The following is a 22,059-nucleotide window of genomic DNA, read 5'->3' as shown; positions in this document are numbered from 1 at the left end:
TTTATAAAAATAGCTTGTTTTCTGTTTATTTAAAAAAGGAGCAGTATTTAATATTCTAAACATTAATATAGCTTCAAACAACGATTTGCTGTGTAAAGATATAGTGCAGTAATATCTACCTGAGCAGAGCATGAAGTCGCTCTCCCTCTGTGTGTGTTGTTTCCCAAGCTTCTGTGTTTTGTTGACATACCAGGACAGCTGTATGTGCTTTTAATACATGTTAGTGCATGCGAGTGTGTCCCACTAATGGCTACTAATCGGCACTGCTATCATACGCCGTTTACGCCGTCCATCCCGACCAACAGCGTCCCGAACAACAGCGTCCCGAACAACAGCGTCCCGAACAACAGCGTCCCGAACAACAGCGTCCCGACCAACTGCACCGTGACCTACCCTCCGGTTCCCCCTCAGGTAAACACTGTTAGCTCACTCAGCACTTTTGCCGTAGTTTGCGCTGTTAGTAATTAGTTCTATAAGCTATGAGCAACGTGGGCTCGCTGTTTATATGTTGAGAGCCATTGGAAGGCAATCAAAATGCTCCAAATCTCCGATCTTGCACATTTAAGGAAACATTGTATGAAATCAAAATGAATCTATTTTCAGCAAAGACAGATTATTTTAGGCACAAACCAAACCGTAAAAAAAAGTAGATTGATGGCTTAGAGATAACGCCTTTGGTGAACTGCAGCCAATTGTGTGAAAGCTGTGATGACACTAAACAAGACGATTGTCACCGTAACAATCTCCTGTACTCGACTGTATTCAGTTCACCACATTGCACGAAACGTCAACAACACACTTGTAAAGTTCGGCCTGCGGAAACAAAACGTACACCGGGAAGCACGTTTGCTGCTGCAGCGTGGACACAACAAATAGGGAGCTTATCCGAGTCACACAGATGCAAGCTGGGGACGTCTCTGAACTCCGACTGCTAACACATACAAATTAGGCATCCACCATTTGTAAATAAATAAGACATTTGGGACAGGATCTTTCTGTCATTACAATACTAATATATGCATGGAGGGAGGAGAAAGGAATATGGAAATAAAAAGAAAGGGGATTCAAATCTAAGGATTAACATACATAAATAAATAAGATTAAATGAATGATGAAATGTAGAATGAAAGATACGATGCAGCTAATCTGATATGTTATTCATGTAGTGTTATGTCTGTCATATTTGAGCATATTAAATTCAATTAGGACATCATTACTTGCCCTTTGACCTCTGTTTGGTGGTCACAAGTGGGCACTGAGGAGAAGAGGCCACTACTGGCCTTGGAATTAATACTGTGTGTAACTGGATGGGGCCTCACCAGAGCAATCTCACTAGTTCCTCACCTGTAGCGGGGGGCTGGTGGGCCGAGAGACCGGGCAAATCCAGAGAGCTGTCCGACATCACATGTTTCAGGTCTCCGCCCATGTCCGAGAGCTTCATGTCCAGCTGCACTGAGAGTGCGTCTTCAGAGTCGTCCTTTCCTACGCTGCTCCCCCCAATAGACGGGAGGTCGAGGGACTTGACAGAGGCGGAGTCCTCTTTGGCCTGTTTGAAAGCGGCCACCTTGTCCACCAGAGTCTTTTCCGCAGCCCCGAGCGCTGTGCAGAACTTTGAGGACTGAAAGTCTGCAAAGTCATCTGTGTCACTCTTTAGAGAAGAGAAGGAGCCACCGCCACTCTCCTTAGTATCATCGAAGGCCAGGCCTCCTTCCAGAGACAGCTGTTTGAATACATCATACTTGTCTGAGCTCTGCTGAGGTCGCTGCTGAGTGGAGGTCTCCCCTTGGACACCCACGCTGCTGCCCTCACCTTTCGGCTCCCCACCAGAACTGCCAAACGCCATGAAATCTGCAAAGTCGTCCTGAGGCGCTGCCACAGCTCCTCCCGCTGTTGAAGCCTCAGAGGATGAGCCAAAGAGGGTAAAATCCCCAAAATCATCTACACCTCCCCCTGGAGGTTTGGCTCCACCTGGTAAGAGCACTAGAGAGGCGGGCACAGACACTGAGGGGAATGTGCTGGGTTTTGTCTCAGTGGGGGCAGGAACAGAGGGAGCTGTAGAAGAGAAAAGGTCCAGGTCGGCCATGTTGAGAGGATTTCTGGGCTGAGAAAGAGACACTGCTGGCTGTTGCTGCGGTAGATGTTGTAGAGACTGAGAGGTTGGGAAAGCAGAGGGGAAGGAAGGTTGAAAGATCTTGGCCTGGTCTGAAGGGTCTAATGGAGAGACGCTGTCTGCGGTTTTAAAGTCTGTGAAGCCATCATCAGCGCTGACAGACTTGAAATCTGCAAATCCTTCCCCTGCGAATCAAAGAAAACAATTGGGGATCATTAAAAAATATTTATCATGTCAGAGAGAAATATTTGAAAACACACAGCTGCAGCCGCTATGATTCTGTTATATTATAATCCTACAAGAAAGGAAGCGGGTAGTTATTAGTTGTGGCTCTGTCGCTTTGTGAATGTTTATGGTGAACTTCCAGTCTTCTGATGAACAGTGGGCTGCAGAGTGTTCAATCAACAGCACACATCACTGCACAAAAAAGCTAGCGACATCGGCACTACCATGCAATGAGCTGTTCAACCTGGAACAGAACATGGAGGAGATTCTGCAAAATTAATGTCCATCTTAACAAGTTATATTGTCTCCTTATGTTTGATAATACCTCTACTTTATCCCAGTGAAATAATAGAGGTCAACTTGCTGCCAGTGCTATTTAAACATTTGTAAGTGCAAATTAAATATAGGGAGGCACCGAAATAACTTATATTATTGTTGCCCGAGTACTGATCCAATACCAGTTATTTATTTAGTAAGGAATAATGCCCGACAGGGTGTCCATGAGTAGGAATTAATGGACGACGGAGGCTAGAACCGCCCGACACACGGTGGAGATCGATTCATTCCTGATAATGGACACAATGGAAAAAAAAAGAGCATTATTATGTATTTTCACAAGACATTTATTAAATTTCCCTGGAGGGATAGCTAATACCTGGAACGTCATTACCATCACATAAGGTTCTCAAGTAATGGAAACATTGTTCATTGCTCCAGTAAATAAAACAGACCCTAGATACCACTTGGCAACGGGAGAGGTTTCTAGTCCACTCTGCTCATAGAACCCTTTGGGTCAGCTACGAGCCAAAAAGCTAATGTTATGTGAGCAAGATTAAAAAATCAATAACATTGCATACGGTTGACCAACAGTAACCATAGTGACAGTATGTTGAACAACAAGACAAGCGATCCAGCCATGTCATTAAGTCCTCTAGTCTAATATGTTTACAGATGAAAGGCCATGTGTACTGTCGGACGCAGCCTGTAGAAGTTGAATAGCGACTGGGATGCGAGTGAAGCTCACTTATGTGTCAGTAAATTCAGAGGGGCAGTGGAACTGTCTTCTAGCAGCTTGTGTTTTACAGTCGCCACAGATCTTACATGCGTTACAAAATGCATGAATATATAAATGAATGGTCCAAATTTGTATTCTCTCTTTGCCAAATGACGATAGTATAAGCCGTATACTCCCCTTGACGATGTACATTATCAGGAATGAATGGACTGTCCCCTGCGCTGGAATTACCTCTTACTTAATGAATACCATGCACTCAATCAGAATTGTTTAATTAATTACCCAAACTATGGGATAATAAGCTGTATGCCTCTTTGGAAGTGACTGTGATCATTCTTTCATGTGTAAGGCAACATCAGGCTTTCCTAACTTTGAAAAACCAAATTGAACAAATAAATACATAGATGTAAATTTACTGAATTTTTATTTATAACTAAAATAACACATACGGTACAGCAGCAACTTGGTAAAAAAAAAATCTTCAAAATTAAGAAGGAACTACAATTCGAGCATAAATCACTTACAACAATAAATTGGTTTCCAATCGGTGCATCCCTCATTAAAGTTGCAACTTTTGAGACAAATGTCAAAATGGTTCGGATAAGAGATTTGACTTTACAATTTAGGAAACCACCATTCGTACTGGTTTGGTAGACAAATATCCTGAACAGCAAAATGTATTAACTACATCTTTTTGAACGAGCCTCTGGTGTGTGTGTGTGTGTGTTATATGCATTCTTGAGTTTCAGGGGTTGTTAATCCACTGCTGTATAATATATGCATGGATGGAAACAGAAAATCTGTTCACACTGCTGGTGCAGGGTGGAAAAGAGATAACTAATGGGCTCATTAAGGAGATGGAGCCTGACAAAGCCAAGGAAAGGTCACCGCAAAGCATGACTTACTGGAGTTGTAAGAGCTGTCCCCATCGGAAACTGTTCTAATAAAACGGGGATGGGAAACACACTGGCATCAACACATCAAGATAGTGTAAAAAAATGTAATTTTAGCGCCCTAACAAATTTACCCAAGTCATGATACAATGTTTAATTAGGGGGGAATTTCACACAAGGAACCATATTAGACCATATCCTCTTTGTTATTTGGCAAAGAGGCCAAAGGATCTATTCTCAGGAATAACCAGAAATCTTTTACTTTGATTTACTAAAGTGTGTGTTTTAGAGACTTGAATGTGTAAGAAAGTGTGGCTGAGTTTCTTACCGACTGGTTTCTTGTCAGCAGGTTGCTCAAGCTGTCTGAATACACTGTATTTGTCCCCAATATCTGGATTAGAACAAATATAGAAGAATGGGTGAAATATGAAAAGAAAATACAACACATTTAACAGGTAGGCAGGTGTAGCCTTAATGCAGTTTGCTATGGCAACCGGTACTCTAAGGTTTGTTTAAGGACCACTGAGATTATAAATGTAAAAAAATGTCCATAAACTGAAGGTGCCTTAATTGGAAATATTGTCCAAGACTGAAATTGCAATAGGAAACTTCTGGGGATCAATATTATTTCAGAAGTAATAAAATGCTATATGAAGGTGGATAAAAAAGGATAATGCAGTGTAATCTGAGAAATAGTGTCTGCGCTATTCCTCAGCTGTGTCATGGTAAAATGTGTGGAAACCCATATGAGAGGTTATCTGTGTCGCTCAATTGGTATCACATCTGAAGATTATATTTCTTCCCTTCCTAATCTACTTTATCTTTTCTTCCCAGAGTCACCTGACTGGAGCGTTTCATGGAGAGCAGACGATGATTCGTAACATACCGTCCACTCCGTGTGAGCTATAGAAGGTACCTGAGGCAGCGGGTGTCGGCTCTGCAGGCTGCTCCACAGACAGCTGCTTGAAAACAGCGTACTTATCAGAGGACGTGGCGGAGGCGGACGAAGAACCAGACACTGGAGTCAGCATGGCAGACGCGCTGCACGAGACACAATAGTTATAGTCAGACATCAGGACGAGTGAGGTTTGATAGAATCCCCATAAACTGATTAAACAGGCAGTAAAGTGTGGTTAATGTGTTTTCAAGTGTTCTTATTCGATGTAGAACAAACCATTATGCTGGCGATGATGGACACTGAGGGCAATTTTATGTATAATGGTGCTTTATTCATGCAAACACTGAAAAAGACTAAATCCCACATAAATAGTGCTACAAAGGTGGGTCATGAGTATTCGTCTACATTGAGTGGTTTTTAGTATTATTTTTGTTATTATTTAGTTTTGTCCAATTATCACTGCAGTATGTCAAGGTTTTCCATTAAGCTGTTTTGATTTTACGAAATCATTTTTTTACTAATTAAACATCTGTGCTGTTTTTTTTTTTTTCAATGCTCCTCTAACTGAGGCAAACGTTTTGTTGCTGCCTAATGACATTCAGCTCAATAAAAAAAACACTCTGGTCCAGTATTCGCAATTGTGCTTTTATTGTTTTTATGAAGTTTTTACCTAGTCTCAAACCAAGTTAAAAAGGAACAGTTTGACATTTTTACCACCAGAAAGTAAATAAGCGTATTTCCCCAAATGTGTCAAACTATTCCTTTAAGCAAATAGTTTCAGTATATTTGTATTTATGTTATGTCATTGTTTTACTAATTGTCTGTGTCTATATGCTCACTGTATGAGTTTTTGTTGGTGCGCATGTGCTCTTGCATGTGTTTTTTAAATGTCAACATGCCAGAGACTGCAGATGAAAATTGCCTGTATCGGTTGAGCTGGGACATTTGAATGATGGACTCAAGTCCTCATGTTAATTAATGTGCATTGTCCCTTCCATAATGAAAATAAACATATTTATATGATGACCATTTGTTTTATGTTCTGATGCCTCTGTGACATACAAAAAACAAAGCTGTACAAGTATACACATCTTTCTTTCCATTGAAAGTGTAGCTGATTGGATGACATATAATAAAATCAAGCATAACAGGAAATCATTACGCTCACTTTCCAGCAACTATGAGTTTCCTCATAGCCTTTCTCTGCAACACATCTGACAGTGAGTTATGCCTGCCAGTTCAGACTGGCAAACCAATGTGAGCGTTTCAGCTCCTCCTTAATTAGACATCAATATCAGAATGGAGAGAATTCTTCTTACATCGCTGAAACAGGAGTCAGGAGTGCATGTTTTCAGGGGAGAAAGAGGATAAATTATATAACGCCTATGCTAGATCTTCTGCTATCTCTTTTAACAGATAATTGCTTTTCAGCTTCCTCGCTGTAGAAAGACGTCTATCAAAATGAGCTTGGAACGTAATATAAAGAAATGAGCCAATATACTGTCTATTGACATGAATTAATAAAAGACCCAAACTCATTGCTATTCTCGGGAGGTTATTACAAGATATTAAGACACAGTGCCTGACTGTGTGGTTTCCAGGATAAACGATTGAAGACACAAATATTATGCAGAATGTCTCAGCTATAAATAACCAACGAGGGCTAAATATTAGACCCTCATCACTACAATCATTGACATCTTTTCTTAAGAAAAGTAGAACAAGTGAGAGTGGAAAGAGATGTAAGAAATAACACTGAATAAATGTATTTCTTGCAATGTAAACTCAGCATCAGGATCATGTCAGATGGTGAAAATCACCAACTACAACTTTGATCGAGACATTGCTAATTAAGTAAAATTGCATTTTGCATGTCCACTGTACCCAGCCCTTACCTTTTTTGGTGCTGCGATGCATGGGTGGTTGGGAAACTTCCACTTGAATCCCCCTGGAACTCAGTGAAGGACTGGTCTCCTGCTCCTGCCTTTGGTGCCTCCTGGAAATCCTGGAAGTCATCGTCATCAGCTTTGGGCCCCTGAGCCAACAACATGTTAGTGAGTAAGATGTGAATTATAATCAACTAATGGATAATGCAGCACTAAAAAGGCATGGGCTTGTTACCTGTGCAGGAGGGAAACTGGCTATGAAGTTGGTGTTTGTGGGTGCTTGAGCCTGCGTTGCGGTAGTCATGCCCATAACTGGTGGTGCTGATGTGGGCATGGCCATAGAGACCGGGGGCTTGCTCATCATGGGCTGCTGGTGCTGGTGCATGACGGGGGCCATGACCATAGCCAGGGCGGGCAGGTTGGGCACTGGTGGAGAGGGAAACTGACTGAGAATTTCCACATTCATTGCTGGGAGGCCACTCTGAAACAGAGAAAACAGATTTTAAGCTACTGTGGAAACCCTCATGAAATAAATGGATGTTCGGACCAAAATATAAGCACATTTGAGAAGCCCTACTGGAGGTATAAAATATGCACGACAATGTCGTTTTCTCAGACATACTGGAAAACACCACATCTAATGACCCAGAGGCCTTAATAGTCTCTGCACAAAACTCTGAGATACTGGAAACAAAACCATCTTTCATCGTGTTCACAGACTCAATTTAAGCTCCCGACTAATCACTGGAATACTATGAATATAAATAACTCTTTAAAAGCAAAGGAAATTAATGTAAAAGGAACAAAATAGAGTAATATTGTATTTACACCTGCCACATATCCCAACACTTTCTTTCTCCCCGTCACATATTCACAGTTCCAAACACTCATGTTAAGCTTAACATACCTGAAGGAGAAACTAATAGATTTTAGTTGTTCACCTTTTAATGCCGCCCCTATCTTTTATTAAAAAGGTGATGTATTTGGTATGTACACAGACAAAGAATAAAAAAGTCATGGATCACCTCATCAAATTGGAGGTGGACAAAAGCCACTTTTCAGCTACGACAACATTAAACAGTTTATAGTTGCAAACATATATGGCACCAATAATAACGACATTATCACTTTCCACACAAATGCCAAACTCTAAAGCACAAGGACCAGGTGAATTCTCTTTTTAATTCCTTAAATGGCAGACCTGAACCCACTTTTCCTGAAAATTGTCTCAAAAATAAAAAAGGTCAATTGCCCCCTCAGAGACAATGCAATAGTTGTATCAAAACCTGAGAAGGACCTGACTCTTACCTCTCGTTACCTCTCCACACATCATTATTCAATACCGACATAAGTCATTTTCAAGTTATTCCAGTTGGAAACGATAGTTCCTTCTTCAATCTAAAGAAAAGAAATAGTCCACTAACAACTTAAGACTCACACTGAGATGTTTCAATTTAAGTAACAAAACAAATACACTCGGATTTTCTCCAACAATTTGGCTTTGGAGAGTTTTGGATTCAATGGATAAAAACGCAGTAAAATACACCCATGGCCACTGTCAATATTCAAAGGACTATATCGCAAAAATTCACATTTCACCATTTTCATTTCTTTGCTTGTGCCATCTGACAAAACCATGAAATAATATTTACTCTACAAAACATCCTGCAGGAAGTTACGCAATCTCATAAACAACTTCTTACGACTTTCAGACTACACCATGAAGTGGATTAAATCAGCCATACTTCCTATCTAGCAAAGAACACAGATCTGCAAAAATACACTCAAAATTAAAGAGAGCACAAATCTAAATCTAATCCAGAATAAAATTACCCATAGAAAACACACACACACACACACAATACAAATGCACAAACAGGGCACTCTTTATGGCTCTGTCCACCACTACAGCACTTTTGGTTTAAGGCAACACAATCTTAGATGTAGGAATTTCTCTCTTTCCCTCAATGTGCATAGTTGGTGTTTTATCCTCAGTTTAACTTTCCCCTAAACACGCAAAAGATTGATCTAGCTATTCCCAAGAAGACCATCCGTACAAATTGGAAAAAGCATCAAACAATAAACATCAACAATTGGTCAAGTCTTCTTACAGAAAACATACTGTGGCACTGGAAGAAATAACGTAACATGTTGCCCGTTATTGAATGCTACTAAGACAATAAACCCCTCCACACTCGCACCTGCTCACATAAAGACAGCTTGTCAAATTAAAAATAGGTTGATCAATTAAAATCATGTGGTATTATGGCACGGTGGCTAGTGTGAGCCTATTTCATTTGATGCCATAATGTATATATGATAAGAAGCCTCCTGCCAAACACAGCTGATGAGGACTGCTGGAAACATATCTTTGGCTTCAAATGCCCCACAAGCCCTGGGGCTGATTCACAGCGCTGCCTCTTTCTACCCATTTCTAGTGAAGCTCGTCTAATTACAGTGTGGACTTGATGTCGATGCTCTGTGGGAGCCACGCCTGAGGATTAGTGAAGTCGTTCTAAGGGGATAATTTGCGATGACTCCAGTGTTTACCTGCGCCACACCAATTAGTGCAAGTACAGTGTAGAGCTCCTCTTTGGTCAGCATGCCAGGTGTTGTGCGGTTGGCTGATGCCCAGATTTGCCCCAGTGCTTCCCTGGGAAGTCCTGATGACATTAGAATAGGGTAGAGATTGGCTGTGTCTATCCCTGCCGGAGTCATGGTGAATTCAAGAACCTTTTTGAACATTTCTGAGGAAAGACAAACAGAAAGGACAATATTCATGCATGTGAGAAATGGAAAGTAAACTACTTAAATTCTCAATCATAACGGAGATGTAGAGTTTCAATCCTCGATACAAAACACAGCATCCAATATGAATGTCTGAAACATTATACTAGACATATTCATGTGTAAATGTTCACCTGGGATGAGGCTGTCATTGTAAAGCCAGGTTGGCAGCATGGGCTGAATGTGCTCTTGTTGTGGGTACACGCCAACACCTGCTGTCACAAGCAGACACACGCACAGTTAGTTGTTATAGAAAAATAAATACATCTGATGTCTGGAAGACTGCATAATGTAATGCTCTCCTGCACTGAATCTTGTCCCATCAGACATTGCTTCAAGATGGGCAGACAGAGGAAACTATCTTGTAAAAAAAAAAATAGCTAAAAATCTAATTTAACTGCTGACATTGACCTAAATTGAAAAAAAATATTTATTTTTGATTTTACTATGGTGAATGTTCAGTCCCATACAAGACATCTTATTGAGTCGAAAAGGCGTCCATTTACTGATAAGAATAATAGTAATCAGTGGGCAATTAAACAAATCATATTAGAAATCTCCCAGGTCTCTAAGACTAGCCTCTGTATACCCATTGATGACCCGGACACAGACAAATCAATGAAAGCAGAAAGGAAAGTGGGATGCACAATCAGCCTCGGATTATGTTTGGGCATCAGTGGCGCCTGCCAATCCATGCGCATCCCTGTTAAGCCATAGCAGTCAGCATGCGCTAGAGGTGGTTCTCCGAGAAGGTGTCACATAGCCAGGGAACAAACAGCAGCTAATCGAGTCACCTCAGGACCACAACAGACAGTCCATTTCCACAATGTGAGCAGAGAGCGCCAACATGAGAAGCCCCTCTAACAAGATTTGGTCTGAGGTGACAGAGGTATGAAGCAGGCAGATATAAGAGCAGCGACTTGGCTTGAGAGCAGTTGTAAAGACAACAGGGAGGATACCTCCAAAGACACCGCCACTACATTTGATCCAAGAGGCGAAGGAAATCATCAGCAGAATTATAGTTCAGAGCAGATAGGCTACACTAGTATGATGACCAGCCAGAATCTCCTATAAACCAATTATGACCCAAAGGTAAAGAATTATTTTTTGTTTGTTACAAAGAGTGGAAATATTTTACCAGGAAAGAATGAAAAAGACTGCCATGATTGTGTGCAGAAAAGCAAGGGAGAGAAGAATAAGCTAAGAGGACTAATAAACAGGCACGTCTCTCACCACTGTCACTACTGGTTTGAGGAGATGAGTAAACAGCTAATGGGGGGACGCTGGGTGGCGACACCGAGACCTCTGGTAGCTTTTCTGCGATGAAGATCGAACCAAAGTCCTCAGGGGCCGCAGCCCAGTTCCTCGCTTTAGTGCTGGAGTGAAACTGGGTTGAAACTTGGGTTCCAGGACCCATGTCAGCCAAAATCGACTTGGATTTAAAGCTAAACTGTGCCGTCTTATCAGCAGTAAAATCGCATGAGGAGAATAGCTTCTCATCCAGGGAAGGGCCTAGAGGGGTGAATGAGGAACAGGTTTCTTGATAACACACACACTGGCTATACAAAGCAGTTGAAGTTGTATTCAACTAATGATTTAATACAGTGCATCAATCGTGTAAAGTTTTTTTTTCTGAACTAATTAACCATGTCAAATATCTTATCCAACCTGCAATTGATTCTACATTAGCCTAAACATGTATTGAAACAGTCTTATTTGTCAGAGTTAAGCGATGTGAGCCTGAGGACATCTAAACTGTTGATTCTAGATGCTAAACAAGGTCAGAAATGTCTCAGAGGACTGGGGGATGACACTCGATGGAGGGTTGCTGTTGGATTTCTCTGGACGTGAGGTGATCGCTGCGTCCTGTCATTCATAGTCTAGAGACTGAGAGCTGTCACAGAGCAGCTGCTCATTCGAGAGATTAGACGGCAGATGACACACGAGTGTGACAGTCTTCTATCGAACCACAAACAGATTCAGCATCAATGATGGATTCATTTATGTGGTTAAAACCTACTGTGAAACATTCTCACTTTCTAATGACAAAGCAAGGTCAGTTTCTTATTGATGCTGCATCCTTGTTTGCCTAGTTTGTAGTGTCTGGTAGCTGTGTAGGTTTAGTTCATAAGGCCAGGCCATCTGCTGTGCTAGCTGCATGCTCTCACACAGTAACACAGGCCAAGGCCAATGCAAAACCCAGATGTGCCATTGAAAATATTCAGCATCAGCAATAAAATTAAAAAGGTTTCATTCAAAATGTATATGGTTGCGTATATACCATGAGGATGGGCAGGGAGGTGTCAACTAAGCAAAAAGACAAGTTACCTTGAAATGTAGAGCTGTTGTTGACAGCAGAGTGTTGGGTGACAGTGGAAATGGACACAGAGGCAGGAAGGGACTGAGGGAGGGAAGAGGAAGAGGACAGTCCAGCCTTCAGGGAAGGGGATGAGGATTGAACTTGGGCCTGAGAGGAGAGGTGGAAGTTGGACGGAGGGAACGCATTCAGAGGACCCTGAACAAAGTCACTAAACTCGTCATCGTCCGGGGAGAAACCTGTCACGGGGGAAGTGGATGAAGGCTGACCGAGGGCCTGAGAGGAGAGGCCAGATGCGGAAGAAGTGGAGGAGGGTGGAGGGAAGGAGGCGGGGGCGTCTACATGCCCATGAAAGTCACTAAACTCATCAATGTCTTCGGACAAAGCTGGGGGGAGGGAGCGAGTGGGGACAGAAGGATGTGGTGGCGATGAGTCTGCAAAAATGAAGAAATAATGATGATGGCACAACACATGACACACACACTGCAATGGAGAATGAATTAAGGGCTGCACATTCCGAGAGTGAGATAAAGAGTGTTTTGTACGAGACCAGAGATTGTAGATCTGCAAATTCAACCAAAATCTTGACATACAGCCTTTAATTAATATAATTCAATAAAATGCTTTTCGGGTTGAGAACGTTGGCTGTAATATTACCGTAGGATGTTTGTTCAATGCATAACTACAATTTTGCGCAGGAATAAAAGGAAATCGACAATAGAATCACAGCTGTACACTGACTGGACTGAAAAAATAATGTGATAAAAGAAATGTGATCAAGAATCAGCTTTTTTTTGTCGTGTTTTGGCTCGTCTGGCTGCCAGCTGAGCAGTCATCATGCTGAGCGGCCTCTAATCCAGCTATTATTCTAAAGACGGAGGCATTCCAACTGAGAGCAGATCTGCTGATGGAGAGAAACAGGAAGAAAATCTCAGAGATTACAGATAATATCATTGGGGTGAAGATACCTGGCTTCTTGGTCTGTGATGATGGATTTGGGTACATCTTAGCGTCTCTGCTAAAGCCATCTAGGTTGCCTTTGATTGCCTCCAAAGCATCATCGCGGCTCTTCTCAGCTGTCTGAGTACACCGTAAAAGAGGATCAAGAGCCCAGAAGGTTACAAAGATCAGCAGTCAACATAAAAATAGCAGGATGAACAGGATGTAGAGAGACACTCACCTTGGGTTTGACACTGCTGAGCAGCCTCAGCTTCTGTTTCTGCTCCTCAAATTGTCTTCTTTTCCTGTCCTCTTCCAGCATCTTCTGCTGCTGCTCCAGGCATTTTCTAAAAGCCATGAAGAGGAGACATTATATGGAGAGTCAACAGAATAATATCCTTGAATGGGTTGGTAAAAGACACTTGCTCAAAAACAGAGCCGATCTGAAGCCATGGTGTCATATGTGGACAGGTAGCGCTCATCTGTGAGGTGGGCCACATCATCAGCATATTTTAAAAGTAGATTGAATTACTGCCTCATGGTCGTATGCTTCCCCATATCAGTCAAGTTGTAGTTTACACCCATGTCTGTCCAAAATGTTATTACTTTATCGTCTTATCCAAGTTGAACTTTTGTGTTACAATTGTCATAAATAGCCTCTGAATTTTTGAGTCCAAGAGGACGTTTGTGGCAAAGTTGGAGAATTTTCTGTGATGTCAGTAAAGTTTTAGTTTGTGGAAACCATTTCACAAGTTTAAGCGTCAACAGCAATGTGAGCGGCTCTTCAAGGCAGTAGTTGGGCACTGCAGAGCCTTGAGCTAAATCCTAACATCAGCACATTTAATTTTTACTATGTTCAGCATCTTACTTTAAAGCTACTACAAATAACTTCCACTCCATGTTGAACTGCTGGTCCCTGTGGATGAAAGTGGTTGTGTTTCTGAGCACCGGAGTCCTTTTAGAAAACCCCTTATTTTACTGCAGCAGGGTCTGGCAGCCTGCACCGCTCAGTCCTAGTTCTGGATCTCCCATTCCTCCCTTCCCTCCAGTGGGCCCAGCATCGGCTAAGTGTCTGGGCCTCCAGCAGCATGGTCTCAGGTTGGCTCCCAGCGGGGACCAGCGGAGCAAGGAGGTGAAGCTCTGCTCATGACCGGAGAAGGAGCAGCTGCTACCAGACGCAGAGCTCTCCTGTGGGTCTGTGTCTGTCCACGGCGGGCTGCTTAAATTGTTTCTGGTGAACTTGCATCACTTCATCTCATGTCGCACAGAATCTGACCCAGTGGGATATATAAATAGACTTCCCGTTTAAGGTTTATTTTGAAATGCCATATAGAGGCATCAGCATTAAGGGTTAGGGACTTTCATAACCAGTCAAAAGTTCTCCACAGTCTCTTTGAATAGGATACGATCAAACTACATCCCAAGGATGCACATTAGCACCAGTACAACACTCCTCCAATGATTCCACATCATCTTGTGAAAGAAGTCCATATTAAAATATTTAAAAGGATGCCAGTTAAGCCTCAGGGGTGGGGGAACAAAACAGTGAGTCCAGCCTTTCATGCTTCATCTATTTAACAATCTAGTGACTTGGATATACAGATGTGAGCATTCATGCTTACACGCAAACAAACAAGAACCATGATATTATTGTAAAGATGTCTTACTGGTGCTCCTCAGCCATTTGTTTTTGCATGTCCGCAGTGTATTGGGGCCCAGCAGGTCTCATACCCATATACTGGGGCTGACCCAAGAATTGCATCCCAGGGGTCTGCATACCAATAGCCATCCCACCCTGTGAGATACAACAAATAACACAGACTGCAGCTCAGACATCCCATTAGCACATGATATTAAATACTCCCACCGAGGGAAAGCATTGCAATTCAGAATAAGATAATCTCTTAAATCCAGTCTTCCATGAGAATGAAATCAGTTAAATCAACACAGCAGGGTTACTTACAGTATGCATTCGTAAATGGAAGCAAACATTAGCAAGTTTGTTACAAACACTACAGATGCAGACCACAAATCTCTAAGGAAACATTAGAAGGAACATTTCACCTTAGACAACAAACAAATAGACAAACACAGAATCAAGAAGAAGCTCACCTGAATAGGCATAGCTCCTGCGGGCATCTGTCCCCCAAAGTTAATTCCTATCATGTTCTGCATGTTCGGTTGCATGACCGGAACCATAGGGAAGCCCTGCTGCTGCTGATGATGCTGCTGCTGCTGCTGCTGATGCTGCTGATGCTGCTGCTGATGCTGCTGCTGCTGCTGCTGCTGCTGCTGCTGCTGATGCTGCTGCATGGGTACCATGCCTGCAGAAACACAAACAAACACTATTATAATATACTGTACATATGGCAAAGAATATGATCTTTAATTACTATTTAAAAAGCATGACTATGCCAACTTTAAAGTATACAAAAAACAACTTAATAAAATCCTGAACTGGAAAAAGAAAAAAAGCCTCTAGAGACTGGACATGATTCAGTATTTCAAATCAATTTCTGAGACAGCTGGAAAAACAAATACATTGTTCTTGTGACTACAGTGACAGCTCACAGCAGAGGAGAAAGCAAAAAAAAAAAAAGAAAAAAAGAGAAAATAGAAATGTCTGTGTTTGTTTTTACAGATGATGTGTGAGCTGGCAGCCAGCTCACAGTGGTGATGATTCACTATTTTACAACTCAACTGGGCTGAATAGGTGGCTTGTTTAGGTGGCTACACACAATGTACTTAGTCTAAAAGGACATTGCTAATGGCAGCATGTCCCCGAGAGATGCTTGTCCCCAGTAGTGTGTGGATGGTTCATTAGGAGTGTTATGGCAAAGTCAAGAGCTTAAATATGATAATGCACACACAGCTAAATGATATGTGTGTCCCATAATGCACTACTCTGGACACAGGTAACAAAGGTATGATGGCTTTCCAATGGGCTGAATCCTTGCTGCTACTTAATTCTGCCGTCTTATGGTGATTTTAAGGGGCAAAGACCAATTGTTAACAGGAAAACCTAATGCTGCGTTCACACCAAAAGCGTTGCGAATAGTTGAAAAAAAGTTTAAAAATTCACAACGCTTTTGGTGTGAACGCAGCATAATGGGAAGTCTAATGCAATATAAAGATATATCGCAATACAAACAAAGTGAAGAAACCGATTTCACAAGTTGTATTTTTTTATCTAAGTATAGTGTGCAAGATGATCAACGGGTCACCTTAAAAATAGATACAAATTCTGAGAGAAAAAGCTTCCCATTTGATTATCAGCTTTTGATAATGAAACTGGAGAAACACATTTTGAAAAAGTCTGCTTGAAACAATAGACTGGTAATATTGACTGCAGACCGACTCACCTTGTGGCGGTCCCAGGCCCCCTCCAACAGGATACATGAAACTACAGTGAGAAAATTAACAGAGTTGCAGGTTATGAGATTCAAACTGAGGGTTAAGTATAGTGTCTTTGAGTATCACGAAAAGCACTATATAAATTAAATGCATTATTATTATTACAGATAACACTTTTAGGTGACCTCGAAACATTCATCACTTCGCCTGCAGCTTTGAACAATGCAATGTAGAAATATATATATATTTAAAAAAATCATACGTATAAAGTAACTTATATAACACAATAATAGGAGGTAAAAGACTAAAGCAAATTCATTGATCAGCAAAGAGCCTTTGTTCTACAAACTAGTTCATGCACAAAGACCAGGGTACATGTTCACACACTGATCCTTTGAAATGTTAACAGTAATGCCCAAAAGGCAGAATTATAGATTAATTTCCACAGGCGACTTGGACTCGCTGGGTCTGAGCTGAGAATCTGGCCTTTAAGAAACAATCAGGAGGAAGTTTCTACAAGTCGGCCAAGTCCCGACTCACCAGAGCCAACCCACACAGGCCTTCGGCTATTTGTCAAATTACAACCCAGTTCTTCAGGCTGAAGCTGATGATGCAGAGACAAACAAATACAAAAAGAGCCAGCAAGGCCTCCGTGTCCCAGACTGACTCTCAGCCAAGTTTGAGCATCACTAATCCAATGGGTGACATTATCATACTGATAACTTTAGGAGCAACAAACAGTGCTAACAAGAGAGAGGCCGGGAACTCATCAGACAGTACAAGCATTTTCCAAAGCAATTACCAACTCCCAGTGGCAAATAAGGAATAATTTAGAGCTGAGGAAAAAAAATTACTTTTGTAAACTATACAAGTGAAGTATTAAAAATTGTACACTTAGGCTATAACTAACAACTATTTTTTTTTTTTTTCAATTAATGGATTTAGTCTACAAACTGCCACAAAGTGTGAAAAATGGTCCGTTTATGCATTTGCATCACTTGTTTTCTCTGACCAACAATACCAAAATCCAAAGATACTAAGTAAGAGAAACAGAGAAGAGCAGCAAATACACACATTTTGCATTTTTGCTACTAAATCCCTTAAACAATAAAATAATAAAATCTGAAAAATGTCTTTGATCAATCAAGCTAGATAAATCAACAATGGATTAAATTAATTATTGTAGTGATGAAAACGCAACAAATAGGGCCCATTACCCAAGAGCAGACAGACAGTTAAAGTAGCTGGTGAACAAAGTGAAATCATTTAGCAGCTGAGCCAAATATTTCCTCAGGATTCAGTGGAGAGAAGAAAAAAAAGATTGAAGAAAAGTGAATTTTGAACTTACATTGATCAGATGGATACAAACACTATTCAAAGTGATGTTTCATGTCTGCTCTGTGTGTGAACATGAAACTGCATGCCAAGAAGTCAACTTTAAAATGTGCCTTCACAATGTGGCCAAAAAATATATATTTTGATGTTATTTGATTGTATGACTATGTGTATGAATGTTTGTCTGCATATATATCAACATGCCTGATGATGCTCAACTTGGAAGGTTTCAGAATCACATCTGCTCCCTGTAAGATTTGCAGCTTAAAAGCATTTATAGGCACACTAAAGCACTGCTGCCCACCATCCTGTAGCAAATAACAGGTCATGGCTGGGCAGATTAACGTAGAAGGAGATAAGCAGTGATAGCAGCTGTGGACACCAGCGCCTTGTAAAAGGCCTGTAATCATCTGAGAGCTATCATCAAACTGTTTTGAAAGCTAGGAAACAGAAGGCAGGGCCAGTAGTTTCAGTCAATGTCACCATTACTGAGGAAGCTAAAATTAAGATAGTTCAAGCTTATTCTGAAGCTTCTCTCACAGTGGAATATACAGTGGGTATGACAAAGGGAAAAACTGACTTAGAAGTGAGATGAACACCTAAGTGACAGTAAATTAACCCTTCATCAAAACGGAAATAAATAGTTGAATTAATCAATACCATGATTTGACATTCATTATCTGGTTCCATCAACCTAAAAGAAAGGAGTGCTTTTTCTCTCCTTTTAATCATTGTGCACTGAATACTCAAGATTTGGTTTTTAAATATCTGATCTGGTTCCTGTTAATCAAGTCAGGGACACAGAAAGTGGCATAAGATCCTTCAATAAGTTGGGTATTTTATTTATCAGCCACAAGATTATGTATAAAGCTGCACTATTGCTCCACCTCCTGGCTCTCCACTCAGGCACCTTTTATTTATTATTGCTGTATTATCATGTCTGGCAGTCAAACATGCTGCACTCACACAATCCAAAACTTAATTCCTTAAATTTAGAGATTCATTATATTTCCCATGGAAACAGATTTGAAACATTCTGCAGAGAACAGATGCCTCAGGCAAGAAATATGAAGTAAAAAGTAATCTGTCAAATAAAGTTAAGGCCTTATTGGTGTGCAATATGTATACAATCCACTATCTCCAGTACAATATACATTCATATTTATAAATTAACATACAGGTCAAGGTCCTTCATCACATATTACAAAACGCCTTTAAAAATGAAATATTAGCTAAGATGGGCCCAACACATTCCAACTTGTGTTGGCGGAACTGTGGAAGCGCTGCCAATCATACACATATATTCTGGCTATGCCCTAAATTAAATACATACTGGAGAGAAGTCTTTGATGCCCTCAAAGAAATCTTCCAACAGGACATCCAACAAGACCCTACAGTAGTACTATTGGGAGCGATACCTGAAGGCCTGGATGGGAGGGCCAAAAAATACCTCCTAAACATATTACTCACAGCAGCATTGAAGGGTATAACCATCAGATGGTTAAAACCGGATCCCCCAACATACGACTTATGGATCCAAAAAGTATGGGACATCTATCAAATGGAGCGAATCACATATTCATTAAGGCTCCAGAAGCCTATCTTTACCAAACGATGGGGTCCTGTCGCAGCATTGTTACTACAATGATTGTTATTACTGAATGTTGCTCGGCCCTCTGTTTGAACTGCTCTTGTTAACTGTCTCTGGGCACACACACATCATACACAATCCTCTATGAAAAGCATATATAGCACATACACTCAGGAGTGGACAATCATTATTCAAATTAATTATTTTATTTCATTTGTATCATTTGTATTTAATTTCTATTTTATGCAATCTTTTCATTATCCTCATTTCTCCTCTTCTTTTCATTCTTGGAATGATCACCTTTGATGTTTGTTGTTCTTTATGTCTTGTACACTGTACCTGAATATCATGTGAACCAAGACATACAACTGAAAAATTGACAGGAACGACTGTATTAAAATACATATTGTTTGTTGTTGAAAACTAAATAAAAAAAAGTGAGTTCAAAAAAAAAAAAAAATGAAATATTGCCATAAGACAGTGTCACGACGGCCTACTACACACAAACCCGCTAACATGACAGTAGACAAACTAAAAATGTACGTCAATTGACCACACTTTTGTGGATTGTCCTCTACAAGTGCCTAAAGGTGATGCCTTATCCACAGCAGCTATTAAGAGCAATTACTGGCACATTCCTGTGTGACTAAATACATAAAGACATGTTCTCCTGCTCTCTATAGTAAGTCAGTAACTGTCCACCAGACATCAGCAGTGTGGTCAGCACATGAAAGGGAACTAGAATTACCTTCAGGTCTTCACATTACACCTGCTCTTTCCTACTGCCTGCACTCTTACGGTCATGCAGGCTTTAGTTTCACCTGTCATATCATTATCACCTGACTCACCGAGATGCCTGAAGCCAGAGCCTATTTATTATTCAAACTGCTGGAGCTCAACGTTGAAAGAATCATAAGGCTGGTCTTCTCATCTCGCCTGCATACCACCATCATCATCACACTGCTCTAATAAGACACCTGTACATCTCCTAAACATCGGCTACAACTAGCTATGAACTGGGTAGAGATGAGAGACATTCGATTCAGTCTTAATCAAACGACAGCAGAGCAGTGGGACTGCGGAAGAGGACGTGCAGCGTGTGTGTGTGTGTGTGTGTGTGTGAGAGGAGAGACATCTTTGAATTTAACATGCAAGGCTTTTTTATGCTCGATCTTCACTTCCCTCCTGGTTCACTTTCTTAAATACTCCACGTACCGACATGGTCCTGAATAGACTAACCCCATGGAAGAGCATGCAGTGGTAAAACAGTTGATGAGGCCAGATTGTGACCGAGTCGGCCGTGCACAGGCCTGTCTGTGCAGGTGCAAGCTATTCTCCTGACAATGCTAAAGTTACAAAAGAGTACTATGGACTTGTTTTTCGGTAACGTTAAGTATCGGGATATGACACCGAGAACTGTGAGCTGCGTGTACACGAACGGTTACACGAGACATACCGCGTGAAATGTGTTTAATAAACGAGCACGGTGGCTTTGTTTTGGTCCCCTCTGAGCTTGGACAGGCAGCAGAAACCAGCTAACAGTTAGCTAACGTTAGCTTGACACCTGACAACCAGCCATCTCATCATCATCGCCCCGACAACAGCAACCATTTTAACTCGGTCTCTGCGGCCCTTCTGTGCGAGCAATACGTTGCTAAGGGGCGCACCGAGGTGGCGAGTTCACATTGTAGCAACACAGTTGATATTAAAATGCCAAATTACCTGCCGCCTCCCCCTGATCCTGGCCGCAGCGCCATCTTGATAACAGCAGTCACCGATAGGAGATGACGTCAGCGGTGACGGTGCCTACAGGGGGCAGAGGGGCCCTGAGTTCGGTCTCTCGGGCACAGCTCACTTCCTGCTTCATGCTGATCTATATGGAAGCCCACTCTCGACAGTAAAAGAAGAAAATAAGATGAAAATGTAGCTGTGATAATAAAAATATTCCCATGGTAAGTCAACATTATGAGATAGAAAGTCATAATTATGATATAGGAAGTCCCCACATATGTTGGACAAGTTGTAAAGGCTTCAGAGAGAGGAGAGAGGGAGAGCACAACACATGCACATACCACATATCAACACAGATTTATATTAATTTCAAAGGCATATTCTGCTACTGGGCTATGCAAACCATGAGTCTGAAATAAAATAAATTGAATTAAGCATTGCTTTGAGTTAGAAAGACGTACATTAAATGTAATAAAAACTATAGCCATGCTGGTAGTAAAGGCCATATTTAATAAAACATATTGGAATACTATGGAATACGGAGCACTTGATGAAAAATAGAAAAAGAAACATTGCTATTATTGGCCAACACAAGGCAACGAAAATAGCATTGTGAAGTTTAGCCTGAAGGTGGCATCAGAGGTACACAAATGTTACAAAATCCAAAGGTTAACCTTTAAAAGGTGCCAACGATTTAAATGTGATTAAATTGTATGCAAAGAGAAATTATGTATATTTGAATGCTTCCTCCCTCAGTTCTGAGCATGTAAAAGACCCTCAACCGTCTTCAGGTGATAAAATACAGCACACCGGGTTCAAGAGTTTGTACCCTTCTACACACCGATGTGTAACCAATCTAATTCCATTAGGTCACTCGAAATCCTTCAGGTTTAGTGGCATGTTTACATACAGCAGCGTGTTTCACCTGCATAAACTCATTGTATTGGGACTATTGGTGCACTCTGAGACATACTTGAA

The 22,059-nt window shown here is 41.2% G+C and overlaps 1 protein-coding gene across 10 annotated transcripts in view; it reads right to left on the bottom strand.

Annotated features, from left to right (window-relative positions):
- synrg (synergin, gamma) overlaps nt 1-21,158 on the bottom strand; it is a 35,313-nt gene extending 14,155 nt beyond the window's left edge. For 3 of the 10 annotated variants that reach the window (XM_034549218.1, XM_034549220.1, XM_034549221.1), the window contains exons 1-15: nt 21,073-21,152; nt 16,433-16,473; nt 15,183-15,394; nt 14,738-14,865; nt 13,312-13,417; nt 13,100-13,211; nt 12,143-12,565; nt 11,048-11,326; nt 9,949-10,029; nt 9,578-9,774; nt 7,263-7,508; nt 7,037-7,176; nt 5,160-5,284; nt 4,572-4,634; nt 1,345-2,295 (exon numbers count right to left, since the gene is read on the bottom strand). In XM_034549218.1, coding sequence (XP_034405109.1) covers nt 1,345-2,295; nt 4,572-4,634; nt 5,160-5,284; nt 7,037-7,176; nt 7,263-7,508; nt 9,578-9,774; nt 9,949-10,029; nt 11,048-11,326; nt 12,143-12,565; nt 13,100-13,211; nt 13,312-13,417; nt 14,738-14,865; nt 15,183-15,394; nt 16,433-16,473; nt 21,073-21,107 — 3,139 coding nt within the window. In that variant the 5' untranslated portion in view covers nt 21,108-21,152. Of the gene's footprint in view, nt 1-1,344; nt 2,296-4,571; nt 4,635-5,159; nt 5,285-7,036; nt 7,177-7,262; nt 7,509-9,577; nt 9,775-9,948; nt 10,030-11,047; nt 11,327-12,142; nt 12,566-13,099; nt 13,212-13,311; nt 13,418-14,737; nt 14,866-15,182; nt 15,395-16,432; nt 16,474-21,072 lie in introns of all 10 variants that reach the window. The other 7 variants (XM_034549219.1, XM_034549222.1, XM_034549223.1 and 4 more) reach the window with 7 other exon arrangements.
- Nucleotides 21,159-22,059: the final 901 nt, after the last annotated feature.

This window comes from Cyclopterus lumpus, chromosome 13 (assembly GCF_009769545.1).
Source record: "Cyclopterus lumpus isolate fCycLum1 chromosome 13, fCycLum1.pri, whole genome shotgun sequence".
NCBI lineage: Eukaryota > Metazoa > Chordata > Actinopteri > Perciformes > Cyclopteridae > Cyclopterus > Cyclopterus lumpus.
The sequence above is the reverse complement of the archived record's forward strand: the minus strand, read 5'-3'. Positions and strand labels throughout refer to the sequence as shown.